The sequence below is a fragment of the Emys orbicularis genome, chromosome 9 (genome assembly GCF_028017835.1).
Source record: "Emys orbicularis isolate rEmyOrb1 chromosome 9, rEmyOrb1.hap1, whole genome shotgun sequence".
Taxonomy (NCBI): Eukaryota; Metazoa; Chordata; order Testudines; family Emydidae; genus Emys; species Emys orbicularis.
The window spans coordinates 81,473,989-81,486,160 of NC_088691.1; the positions used below are offsets into that span (position 1 = coordinate 81,473,989).

The 12,172-nt window shown below is 44.4% G+C and overlaps 1 protein-coding gene across 1 annotated transcript in view; it reads left to right on the top strand.

Moving 5' to 3' along the window:
* ARHGEF26 (Rho guanine nucleotide exchange factor 26) overlaps positions 1 to 11,618 on the top strand; it is a 117,978-nt gene extending 106,360 nt beyond the window's left edge. The window contains exons 12-14 of the mRNA XM_065410870.1: positions 9,786 to 9,853; positions 10,372 to 10,476; positions 11,476 to 11,618. Of these exons, the coding sequence (XP_065266942.1) occupies positions 9,786 to 9,853; positions 10,372 to 10,476; positions 11,476 to 11,618 (316 nt within the window). The remainder of the gene's footprint in view (positions 1 to 9,785; positions 9,854 to 10,371; positions 10,477 to 11,475) is intronic.
* The last annotated feature ends 554 nt before the right edge of the window (positions 11,619 to 12,172 follow it).

Here is a 12,172-nt window from a genome sequence, read left to right on the forward strand (position 1 = left end):
TTAGTGGCACTGGCATCTCACCTGGTCACCACACTGGCTTCCACACAAGACTAATCTGACTCTTGACACCTTATTTGAAAGTTCCAGAATTGAATGCATTTCAGCTTTTGCACATTGTTCAAAATCATATTTACTCTTTGTTTTTATAGTTGGAATAAGTTTAGAAATATTTTCTTGTCTAGATGGTATATGCACCAACCATTGCATGTTTTGTTCTTTCTGTGTACAATGCAATGAACTGAGAGATTAGAAAGAAGCTAACCTTTAAATTAGAGCACAGTCAATTACCGTCTGTTATTTCTCTGACCTGCCTGAGAGGAATGATAGATGGTGCCATGAAGATAATTGTTTTCCTATTAAAAATGTCTACAACACAGTTATAAAAATGGAAAATATGAATCTGTAAACAGTGTTTTTCATTTTTTAAAACCAGATTTAAATTAAACCAGTTCAAAATACACTGAATACACTTTTATTAATTTAAAGTGGTGTATTTCAGTTTAACATAAACTTACTTCTAATTAATTTAAGTTGTATCAACATACTCTAGAATTATGTTGATGTAAGAGTGTCCACAAAGCTTTTTGCATCAATTTAACTAAACTGATTTTAAATCATACCTTTTGTGTGTACACAGAGCCTGAGATAGAGAAGACTTATTTTTTTCCAATGTCCTATACCTTGTATTGTTGTTCACACCTGTGCAAAGTGGGTGTAAAATGCTACCAAATCAGAATGATAGAGTTTTACACTCCTCTACACAGCTGTAAATGACTATGCAAGTTAGTGGGGAACCAGGCCTAGAGTACAGAATTACAAACGATGAAACAAAGATACAGTATTCATAGATACAGACAGAGTGCTAATCTTCTTGAAGCTAGTGGATCTTTCTCTCATTTTTGCTTTAGTCATCACTATGTGATCAGCACTTGATGATTACCTTGTCTATGGAGGATGTAAGCAGGCTGTGGGCCACTCATGTATGGAAATGTTCAGTGGGAAAGGGAGGAGTATTTGTGATGCATTAACTTTTTAAAATGTTAAAATTGTGTTTTTACTTTCTATAGTCCAGAGGACAATAAAAATATTCCCATGCAAAATGGCCCGAAGCCTATGTGGGGAAAGAAAGATCCATGAAAATTTCCTTCCAGCCAACAAGTGCATTTTTCTAAACACAAAATAACTATCTAGAGTTGGTTGGAAAACTGGGGTGGCAGGGAGCAGGGGGCCATGGAAAATTTCTACTTTTGGGGGGGGAGGAAATCAAGCCCCCAAACTTTCATCTGAAAACTAAAAACTTGGATCTGAAATGCTGCCACCGTGCCACATGGGAGTTGTAGTTCAGGTGCCTCAAACTCCTATTCTGTATGGAACAGTCTCCATCTCCCTTGAGGTACCACCTCCCCTCTTGCCGAGCCATTGTTGTGCCTCATGGGAGTTCCATTTCCATGGTGCATCATGAGAGGTGGCGTTTGGCCATGGAACCTAGCCCATAGAGGAGAATGAGATACAGAAACTATAATTCCTACAAGGCACCATGGAAGCATTTCCTAACTGAAATTGTTTAGTTTTCAGCTGACATTTTTCACTAAATATTTAGGCAAAAATCCAATATTTCATCAGAAAATGTTCAACCAGCCCTACTAATATCCCATTAACTTGCTGAATTTAATGTACAGTATTAAAATATTATTCATATAATATCTAATTTTTGGTCATGTATATTAAGTTAGAAGTCCATTCCAACTATTTATCACTCTGTAAATTAATACCTCAAATTATTTCAACATATGTTCCCTCTCTCAACTTAAACCTTTATCCCCTAGTTCTGGTGTGCCCAGCAACCACCAATAATCAGGATTAATTAATAATCAGGAGGTAACCCTCAGCTAAATCATGTCACCTTTGAAGCATCCTCTCTCAAAACTAAATAATCCTAATTTTGTCAATCTAAGTACAACTCCTTATTCCATTTATCCTCTTTGTTGCCTTACCCTGTTGTGTCCTTAATTTAATCATAGTTTTCTTCAAGTAAGGTAACCTAAACAACACTATGCCCCAAAGGCAATATAACCAATGCGTTATAAGAGAGAGAGCACAATATCATTAGACTTTTATTGTATAACCGCCACTTGAGTCAAGCCAGCATCCTGTTAGGAGGGTATAATGGAAAGGACTTGTGGGACAAGTGTATTCTAAGGAGGAATTTGCACATGTGGAGGGAAGAGCCAAGCCTAGAATATGGCATGATAGATTGGGCAGCTCAAATGAGAAGTTTGGGAGGAGTACAGGCAGCAAGATGGGGATCTTGAGCACATGATAGCCAAAATGGAGGCAGTGACAAAGTTGTACAGAGCTTTGAAGGAGATGGGAGCCCAAATCAGAACTGAATCTTGGGGCTCTGGTTCATATTTGGGATTTTTAAACCCCACAGTTTAGTTTGCTTAAAGGATTTTTACTCACAATAGAAAGGAAAACCAATTGTAAGGCTTAGGTTCCAAACACCTCAAAGTTCACATCCAGGATTATGTTTCACTGCCATCTCTACTCTGAATTTGACATGGGAGGTTCAGGGGATGCCAGGGAAAGGGTTTCAAAGAGGGAGATAACATGGTCAAAATGGCAGATGATGTTTTTATCAGCAGCATTTCAAAAGACTGGAGGGGAGCGAGGGGAGATTTCAAGATGACATTCTCTTTTCTGGTGACCTTTTCAAACTGCCCTAACACTTCTGTTTTTCAGTTCTCTTGATTTCTTATTCCAGTGAAAACAGTTTTTGATACACTGAAATATTGTATTAGTTGATAAACCTCTGAGCATGTTGCCAGTTTCATGCACATATATTGTTCATCTGAAACCTGGGATATAAAGGCTTTTGATCTTTTACATGTACAGTAACTGTTTTTTTAAAAGTAATTTTGATTTCAGATTTTAAAAGCACTCTAACCTTTTACTGAAATTCATTGATGCAGGCACAATGACAAAATGAGGACAGACACATACATGGAATGAAATAACCGGCTGCAACTTTTATTAAACTTTAGCACAGGAGAGGGGCGCTACCTGCCATCACCCATACTCTCCTATACCAGACATTTAATTGGTTCCAGTGTGGAAGTTACATGGCTCCTTACCATATAACCCGTAACTTGGGGTAGGCTCTCCTCAGAATACACCCTTGGACTCGGCTCTCTCTGAGTCCTAGCATCTCCTCCTCCCCAACCCACATGAGGAGAACAGAGGGTGCTGTAGGGTGAGGACCTTGGCCTGCAAGGGCCACAAGGTCTCCCCCTATCCTGTGAGCCCAAGGTCCATCACCAAAATCCCATGTCTTTTACGAACCGTTCATTTTATTCTCTTAACCACACTGGTAACTGGCTTCAAGTTGCAACACATTAACAACTCAACCCCCAAGTACCTCAGTTGGGCCTGGTCTACACTACACCTTTAATTCGGATTTAGTGGCTTTAATTCGAATTAACTCTGGAACCGTCCACACAACGAAGCCATTTAATTCGAATTAAAGGGCCCTTTAATTCGATTTCTGTACTCCACCCCGACGAGCGGAGTAGCGCCAAAATCGAATTTGTCAATTCGAATTAGCGTTAGTGTGGCCGCAATTCGATGTTATTGGCCTCCAGGAGCTATCCCACAGTGCACCATTGTGACCGCTCTGGCCAGCAATCTGAACTCGCATGCACTGGCCAGGTGGACAGGAAAAGCCCCGGGAACATTTGAATTTCATTTCCTGTTTGCACAGCGTGGAGAGCACAGGTGACCACAGAGAGCTCATCAGCACAGGTAACCATGCAGGCTGATAATCGAAAAAGAGCACCAGCATGGACCGTACAGGAGGTACTGGATTTGATCTCTATATGGGGAGAGGATTCAGTGCTAGCTGAACTGCGTTCGAAAAGACGAAATGCCAAAACTTATGAAAAAATTTCCAAGGGCATGATGGAGAGAGGCCACAATAGGGACACAGATCAGTGCCGCGTGAAAGTCAAGGAGCTCAGACAAGCCTATCAAAAAGCAAAGGAGGCAAACGGTCGCTCCGGGTCAGAGCCGCGGACATGCCGCTTCTACGCTGAGCTAAATGCATTTCTAGGGGGGGCCGCCACCACTACCCCACCTCTGACTGTGGATTCCGAGCTGGGGATAATCTCATCAGGGACACCTGATGATTCCGCGGAAGGGGAAGAGGAGGAGGAGGAGGACGAGCTGGCAGAGAGCACCCAGCTCTCCATTCTCCCCAACAGCCAGGAACTGTTTCTCACCCTGACTGAAGTACCCTCCCAAGCCTCCCAAGCCAGCACCCAAGACCATGACCCCATGGAAGGGACCTCAGGTGAGTTTACCTTTTAAAATATAAAACATGGTTTAAAAGCAAGCATTTTTAATGATTAATTTGCCCTGAGCACTTGGGATGCATTCGCAGCCAGTACAGCTACTGGAAAAGTCTGTTAACATGTCTGGGGATGGAGCGGAAATCCTCCAGGGACATCTCCATGAAGCTCTCCTGGAGGTACTCCAAAAGCCTTGCCACAAGGTTTCTGGGCAGTGCAGCCTTATTCCGTCCTCCATGGTAGGACACTTGACCACGCCATGCTAGTAGCAAGTAATCTGGTATCATTGCCTGACAGAGCCTGGCAGCATATGGTCCCGGTGTTTGCTGGCATTCAAGCAACATCCGTTCTTTATCTTGCTGTGTAATCCTCAGGAGAGTGATATCGCTTAGGGTAACCTGGTTGAAATAAGGGAATTTAATTAAGGGGACTGAGGTGGCCGTTCCTACTGGGCTGTTTGCCTGTGGCTGAAAAGAAATCCTTCCCTGCATTTAGCCAAGTGCAAGGGGGGGGGGAGGATTGGCCCAGAGCTTTTCGCGTTTTGCTAGCAGGGATCTTCCCTGATACCAGCCAGGCGGTGGGGGGAGGGATAAAGCACTCATCCCAGAGAATTCATGGCGGGTGGGGGGGGGGGGGGTGTTAGTTTGGTTCCTGCAGGGATCTTCCCTGATACCAGCCACGCGGTGGGGGGAGGGATAAAGCACTCATCCCAGAGAATTCATGGCGGGTGGGGGGGGGGGTGTTAGTTTGGTTCCTGCAGGGATCTTCCCTGATACCAGCCACGCGGTGGGGGGAGGGATAAAGCACTCATCCCAGAGAATTGGATGGGGGGGGGGGGGTGTTAACCTTCAGCAGCAGAAAACAAGCTAACAGGAAAACTGCAGCACAACGGGCTTTGCTTGGTATGTGGGAAAGCAGGGCGCAGAAGCCTAAAGACAGTGGCTTACCATGGCAGCATGCAAGGTGAATTCTGTTGCCCCGACCTGCGTCTGTGATCTCTAGCAGCAAAGCCACAGGCACTCAATATTAAGAGGCAAAATGCGACCTTGCACAGAAATCACATGTGCTATGTAATGTGAATAGTATACACCGTGAAAGAGTATAAGCATTGTTCTGAAAAATGTATCTTTTAAAAAAATTCTCTCCTTTTTTCACTCCCTCCAGCAGGTGCAAATGTTTCAAGCCTCCCTCCTCCTTCCCGAAGGCTATCCCAGATAAGGCGTCGTAAAAAAAAAACGAGAGAAGAGATGTTTTCCGAAATCATGCAATCCACCAGGAATGAAAGAGCTCATCTGAATGAGTGGAAGGAGACGGTTTGCAAGTATAGGAAAGAAGCCAGTGACCGTGAGGACAGGAGGGACCAACGTGAGGACATGAGGGACCAACGTGAGGACATGAGGGACCAACGTGAGGACAGAAGGGACCAACGTGAGGAGAGGAGAGACGCTCGAGATGAGAGGTGGCGGCAGGAAGATCAGAGGAGTCGGGAAGCAACGCTGGGGCTGCTGCGTGAGCAAACAGACATGCTCCGGCGTCTGGTGGAGCTTCAGGAACGGCTGCTGGAGAACCGAGTGCCGCTACAGCCCCTGTATAACCCCCCTACCTCCTCACCATGTTCCATAGCCTCCACACCCAGACGTGTAAGAACACGGGGGGGGAGGCTCCGTACACCCTCCCATTCCACCCCAGTGGACAGCCCAAGCAAAAGGCTGCCATTTTTTTAACCTTTTTTTACTGGGCTTTTCCTTCCCGCAGATCCTCCTCCCAAACCCCACTCAGGTTCTGTGCCGCTACAGCCCCTGTATAACCCCCCTACCTCCTCACCATTTTCCATAGCCACCACACCCAGATGTGTAAGAACACGGGGGGGGGAGGCTCCGTACACCCTCCCATTCCACCCCAGTGGACAGCCCAAGCAAAAGGCTGCCATTTTCTTAACCTTTTTTTACTGGGCTTTTCCTTCCCGCTGATCCTCCTCCCAAACCCCACTCAGGTTCTCTCCCTCTTTTTCTAATCAATTCATAAAGAATAAATGATTTTTAAACAATGGTGACTTTATTTCCTTTGAAAGCAAGCTGGGGGAAGGGGGAGGGTGGGTTCCTTACAGAGAATGAGTCAATAAAGGGGGCGGGTTTTCAGGAAGGATAAACAAACATAAATTTCACACTGTAGCCTGGCCAGTCATGAAACTGGTTTTCAAAGCTTCCCTAATGCGCAGCGCTTCATCGTGTGCTCTTCTAATCGCCCTGGTGTCTGGCTGCGAGTAATCAGCAGCCAGGCGATTTGCCTCAGCCTCCCACCCTGCCATAAAGGTCTCCCCCTTGCTCTCACAGAGATTGTGAAGCACACAGCAAGCAGTAATAACAATGGGGATATTGGTTTGGCTGAGGTCTGAGCGAGTCAATAAGGATCGCCAGCGACCTTTTAAACGGCCAAATGCACATTCTACCACCATTCTGCACTTGCTCAGCCTGTAGTTGAACAACTCCTGACTCCTGTCCAGGCTGCCTGTGTATGGCTTCATGAGCCATGGCATTAAGGGGTAGGCTGGGTCCCCAAGAATAACAATTGGCATTTCAACATCCCCCACGGTTATTTTCTGGTCCGGAAAGTAAGTCCCTTGCTGCAGCCGTTTAAACAGATTGGTGTTCCTGAAGACGCGAGCGTCATGAACCCTTCCCGGCCAGCCCACATGGATGTTGGTGAAACGTCCCTTGTGATCCACAAGTGCTTGCAGCACCATTGAGAAGTACCCCTTGCGGTTTATGTACTGGGTACCCTGGTGCTCCGGTGCCAAGATAGGAATATGGGTTCCATCTATTGCCCCACCACAGTTAGGGAATCCCATTGCAGCAAAGCCATCCACTATGACCTGCACATTTCCCAGAGTCACTACCTTTCGTAGCAGCACCTCCGTGATTGCTTTGGCTACTTGCATCACAGCAGCCCCCACAGTAGATTTGCCCACTCCAAATTGATTCCCGACTGACCGGTAGCTGTCTGGCGTTGCAAGCTTCCACAGGGCTATCGCCACTCGCTTCTCAACTGTGAGGGCTGCTCTCATCTTGGTATTCTGGCGCTTCAGGGCAGGGGAAAGCAAGTCACAAAGTTCCATGAAAGTGCCCTTACGCATGCGAAAGTTTCTCAGCCACTGGGAATCGTCCCACACCTGCAACACTATGCGGTCCCACCAGTCTGTGCTTGTTTCCCGGGCCCAGAATCGGCGTTCAAAGCCTATAACCTGGCCCATTAACATCATAATCTCCAAAGCACCGGGGCCCGCGGTCTCAGAGAATTCTGTGTCCGTGTCCATGTCCTCATCACGCTGGTCGCTGCGCTGCAATCGCCGCCTTCTCCTCCTCCTCGCCTCTTTTTTCTGGTCCTGTGTAAGCATAAACTCCACGAGAAAGCGCGAGGTGTTTATAATGTTCAAGACTGCGTTCTGGAGCACAACGGGATCCATGCTTGATGCAGAATGGAGTCTGCAGAGTTCACTCAGGAAAAAAGGCGCGAAATGGTTGTCTGCCGTTGCTTTCAGGGAGGGAGGGGGAGGCTGTACCCAGAACTACCTGCGACAATGTTTTTTGCCCCATCATGCACTGGGGTCTCAACCCAGAATTCCAAGGGGGGTGGAGACTGCGGGAACTATGGGATAGCTATGTAAAAGCTACCCACAATGCAACGCTCTGGAAATCGATGCTACTATGGTAGCTTGGACGCACACCACCGAATTAATGGTGCCTAGTGTGGCCGAATACATTCGAATTTACAAAATCGGTTTCCTAAATTCGAATTATATAAATTCGAATTAATCCTGTAGTGTAGACATACCCTTAGGTTCCATGCATGTTCCTGGCTAGGAGGTGCTGTGAATAAGGCTAAAAAACCTTCCTGGTCCTCTGCCAATTGGCCTATGGGAGAAAAAATTCCTTACTGAGCCCCAAACAGGTGATCCGCTAGACCTGCAGCTTCTGTCAGGCTGGATTCTGACAGATGGGTAGGGTGGCCTGCTGGAACAGAGCCAAAAGAGGCTCCACATGGCCCCCATCCTGGGAGCTAGGGAATGCTGGCCCAGTGACTGCCAGAGACTCCTTCCCCCCCCAGCTGGCCAATGACTGCCAGAGACTCATGGCGGGAGGAGCTACCTGGTGTTCCTCAACATGGGTCTCCCTTGCTAGCTGCTGGGACTCCCCTTTCACTACTGGCCCCATCAAGTTCCCCCACCCATTGAGGCAGGTGGGTGGCATTTGTCCTGCTGCCTAAACCATCTGAGTGTGTGAGAATCCCTTTAACAAGACAAAAGAATTAGTTTAACTGAAACGCTCACACTTTGTATTGTACCAAGGCATGATGCGTCAAATTCAGATCTTAATTTGTCAAAACCCAAATCCATTTGGATTTAATTATTATGGCTCAGCTGTTGATTTGGATATCATTTACATAATCTCTTACCATTTTCCTTCATCTCCTGTCCATTATCTCTCTTTTACCCCCATCCCACCCCCTGTCAATCCCCTCAAAAATTGTTCTGTCAGCAATTTGTTCCTTTGGGAGAACTGTGTGATACTTAGAATCTAATTATTCCTCTGCCCGTCTCGTCAGAAATATTGAGATATTCTAGCTGAAATCAATTATTTACCTTATTATCTAGTTATCCAAGGTTAAGTTCAAATGATTCTTTTACGGCACAATTCTGCTCATGGATGTTTGTGACACATCTCTGACTTCCCAAGTGAACACATCAGTGACAGAACTTGGCCCTTTCAGAGCACAGTTTGATTTTTGTAAGGGACTTGCTTTCCTTTCCAAATATACATCCAGCCAATTATTAGTTACAGGGAAACAGAAGATTTTTGTCTGCTTACATTACATATGAATGGTGTGCTGTGCCCTTTAAATCTGCCAGATAATCTGCATATTTTTCGTAGAGAAGGCTGCTAATAAATACACATTTAAAATGTTATTTTTATTTAAGTTTCAGTGGTCTGTGTTAGACTAGTAATTAATATTAAGGCCATTCATTGCAGATACTAGGACAAAGCTTATTTTAATGATGCTTAATTAAAACAATGAAAATATGCACAAGAGACCACACTTTTTAGGCAACCTTCTTAAGACCATTCCCAAATGTATAGAATACTATTCTGTTCCTCCTTTATTAGAATACCGCCTCTGCTAAGCAATCCATTATTGTTGGTCACTTAATATGTTTCACTTTACTTGAATCATGAAGTGTTTACAGGAAAATATATCTTGCTATGTTTAAGAAAGCTCTTGACTTAAAAAAAAAAAAAAAAAAAAAAAAAAAAAAAAAAGTAATATGGTTTCTTCCCAGGAGAAAGAGGAAAGATTTAAATCTAGGGTCCTGAAAAAGGTGTGATCTCTAGCACTCTAAGGGCCAGGTGTCTTGGAAACTGAATTTGTCTCTATTGTTTGCAGGAGTGAAAGAGCTCGCTGGATTACTGCACTTGGACAGAACAGTGACAGACGGAATGCAGACAGGACAAGTAAGTGAGAGACAAGAAGACTTTTCAGAGACTGAACGTGAAAACAGAAATATACTGCCCCTCAGTGGATAGCTTGAATAAATGTAGACTGTAAGAATAAATATGTTTCCTTCCAAAAAACAAATTGTCCAGATTTCCTTTGCGATGTTGTTGACCTTCTGTGGATGCTGTTTATCAAGAGCTTTTCTGAGGAAGTTTTTTCAGGGTTTTTGTGGTACAAGGAGTTATTTTACTTGCATTCATTAAAACTGGTTTGGCCAGTTGTATCAGCCTATTAGTGACTAGGTTGAGAATGCAAGCTGATTTTATGTCTGACCCAAATTCATGTTTGTGTGTAGCTCCCCATGGGGAAGCCAGCATGTTTAATGTGCTCCATTACTGAGCTTACTTGGGTTGTTTTGTTTTGGCACATTCTAAAATGGGATGTTAAAATGACTTTTGTGTATGTTGCTAAAATATAAAGGTATTCAGTTGCTTATACAGATCATGTGGTTCAATATATCCTATTTCTTCCTTAGCATTGACACAGGTAGAGATTGTCAGAACTTACACTGCAAAGCAGTCAGATGAACTATCCCTTCAGGTTGCTGATGTGGTTCTGGTTTATCAAAAAGTGAATGATGGTGAGTAAACAGTTTTGCGGTTAGCTACCACCAAGATAGATTAGTCAAGCTGGGAAACTGAGTCCTAGAGAATTCAAGTTTCAATCTAGTATCAGCTCCACAATGAAATGGGGTTGTCAGCCTAGAAGAAACGCTACAGAAAGCCATAGGATTAGGCCCAGGTTCTTGAAGGACAGCCACTCTTTATGCAGGCATTGTGGCCACATTCAAGTAAATTTCCATCCAACTCAGAGGATTTGCATAGATAATTAATTGCAGGTGCAGCAATGTGGGTATGATTTTTTTTTTCCCAGGAGCCATGTGCCCATCAATAAGAAACTAGGTTAAGGCCTCTTTAAAAATCTGGCTTTCAAGAGTCATCATTGCTTTGTGAGCAATGTACTTGTTGATTTGTCTGAATACTCCACACATTCAAGGTATTTACAGCTTGTGCTGTGCTTCAGAACATTGTTACTGTCTAAGGGGTAGTCTTGCAGCATGTGAGGCAGGGACTGTCATTTGTTATGTAAATGTCAGTCACGTTGGGGTCCAACCTGTTATTGCTACCACAATAAAAATGTTAATAACAATGCTGAGCATGTCCTGCAAAGATGCTGAGTACAGTCAACTCACAGTAGCTTCAATGGGACTTGAGAGTGCTCAGCACCTTGCAGAAGGCAACCCTTAGCTCTAACCCAGTTGTTTACTCTCACTTACAAAGAGTAAAAAACAAAGGAAAAACCTCCTGCTGACTTGTTAGTTTATATTCCTGAGATCCAAAGACGGTGTGTGGTTTTCAAATATACTGTATCTTTACTGCTTTATTTTTATTATTCCTAATCTGCATGCACAATGTTTCCAAATAACATGGTCTGTCTCTACCTTATATTTTACTCATTGTAAACATAGCCATATTACAGATGCAATGACAGACTGTGTGTATAGAAGTCTCTCTATAAACATGCCACACACAGTAACTTACACATGTATTTATTGTTGACTCCCCATTCTCCCTTGCAGGTTGGTATGAAGGTGAACGATTGCGGGACGGTGAGAGAGGTTGGTTTCCAATGGAGTGTGCCAAGGAAATCACATGTCAAGCCACAATTGACAAGAACATGGAACGGATGGGACGTTTGCTTGGACTTGAAACAAATGTATAGAGTCCCTGAAATCTATTTTTTCTTTGCTTCAGGATTTGCACTAAGGGCCCTCAGTGGTGGCTTGATTTTGTGCTTGTTGTCCCACTATAGCTGTAGCATGGGAGCTGTGAATCAGAGATTTGTAAAATCAGTGATAGGAGGAAAGGCGGGGGGGGGGGGGGGGGAGTCAGCAGCTCACTGTGTATCCAGGCTACTTTAAGTTAAAAGCCCCTAAAAAGTAAATTAACTTCTAAAGTTCCCATAACAAAATGCAGGTGCCATCTTTAGATAGTCCCCTCTTCTTTGTTTTACAGTGTAAGAGAGCTAACTGAGTCAAGGTCTTATCTGCACTGAATCCTAACTGGGACTGAGTGGTAGGCTCTGGAGAGCAGCTCCACATATCTTTGACTTCACCTCCCTTTGTCTTTAGCTGCGCCACTCCCTTTACCTTTATGTTCTGTTTCCTCACCCACACCCGTCCAACCACACAAACACTCTTTTTTTCTTGTTTGTTTTTTCAGTCATTTAAAAACACCTTAGCTTCCTCTGGCGAGGCCGCCACCAGCCACCCACAA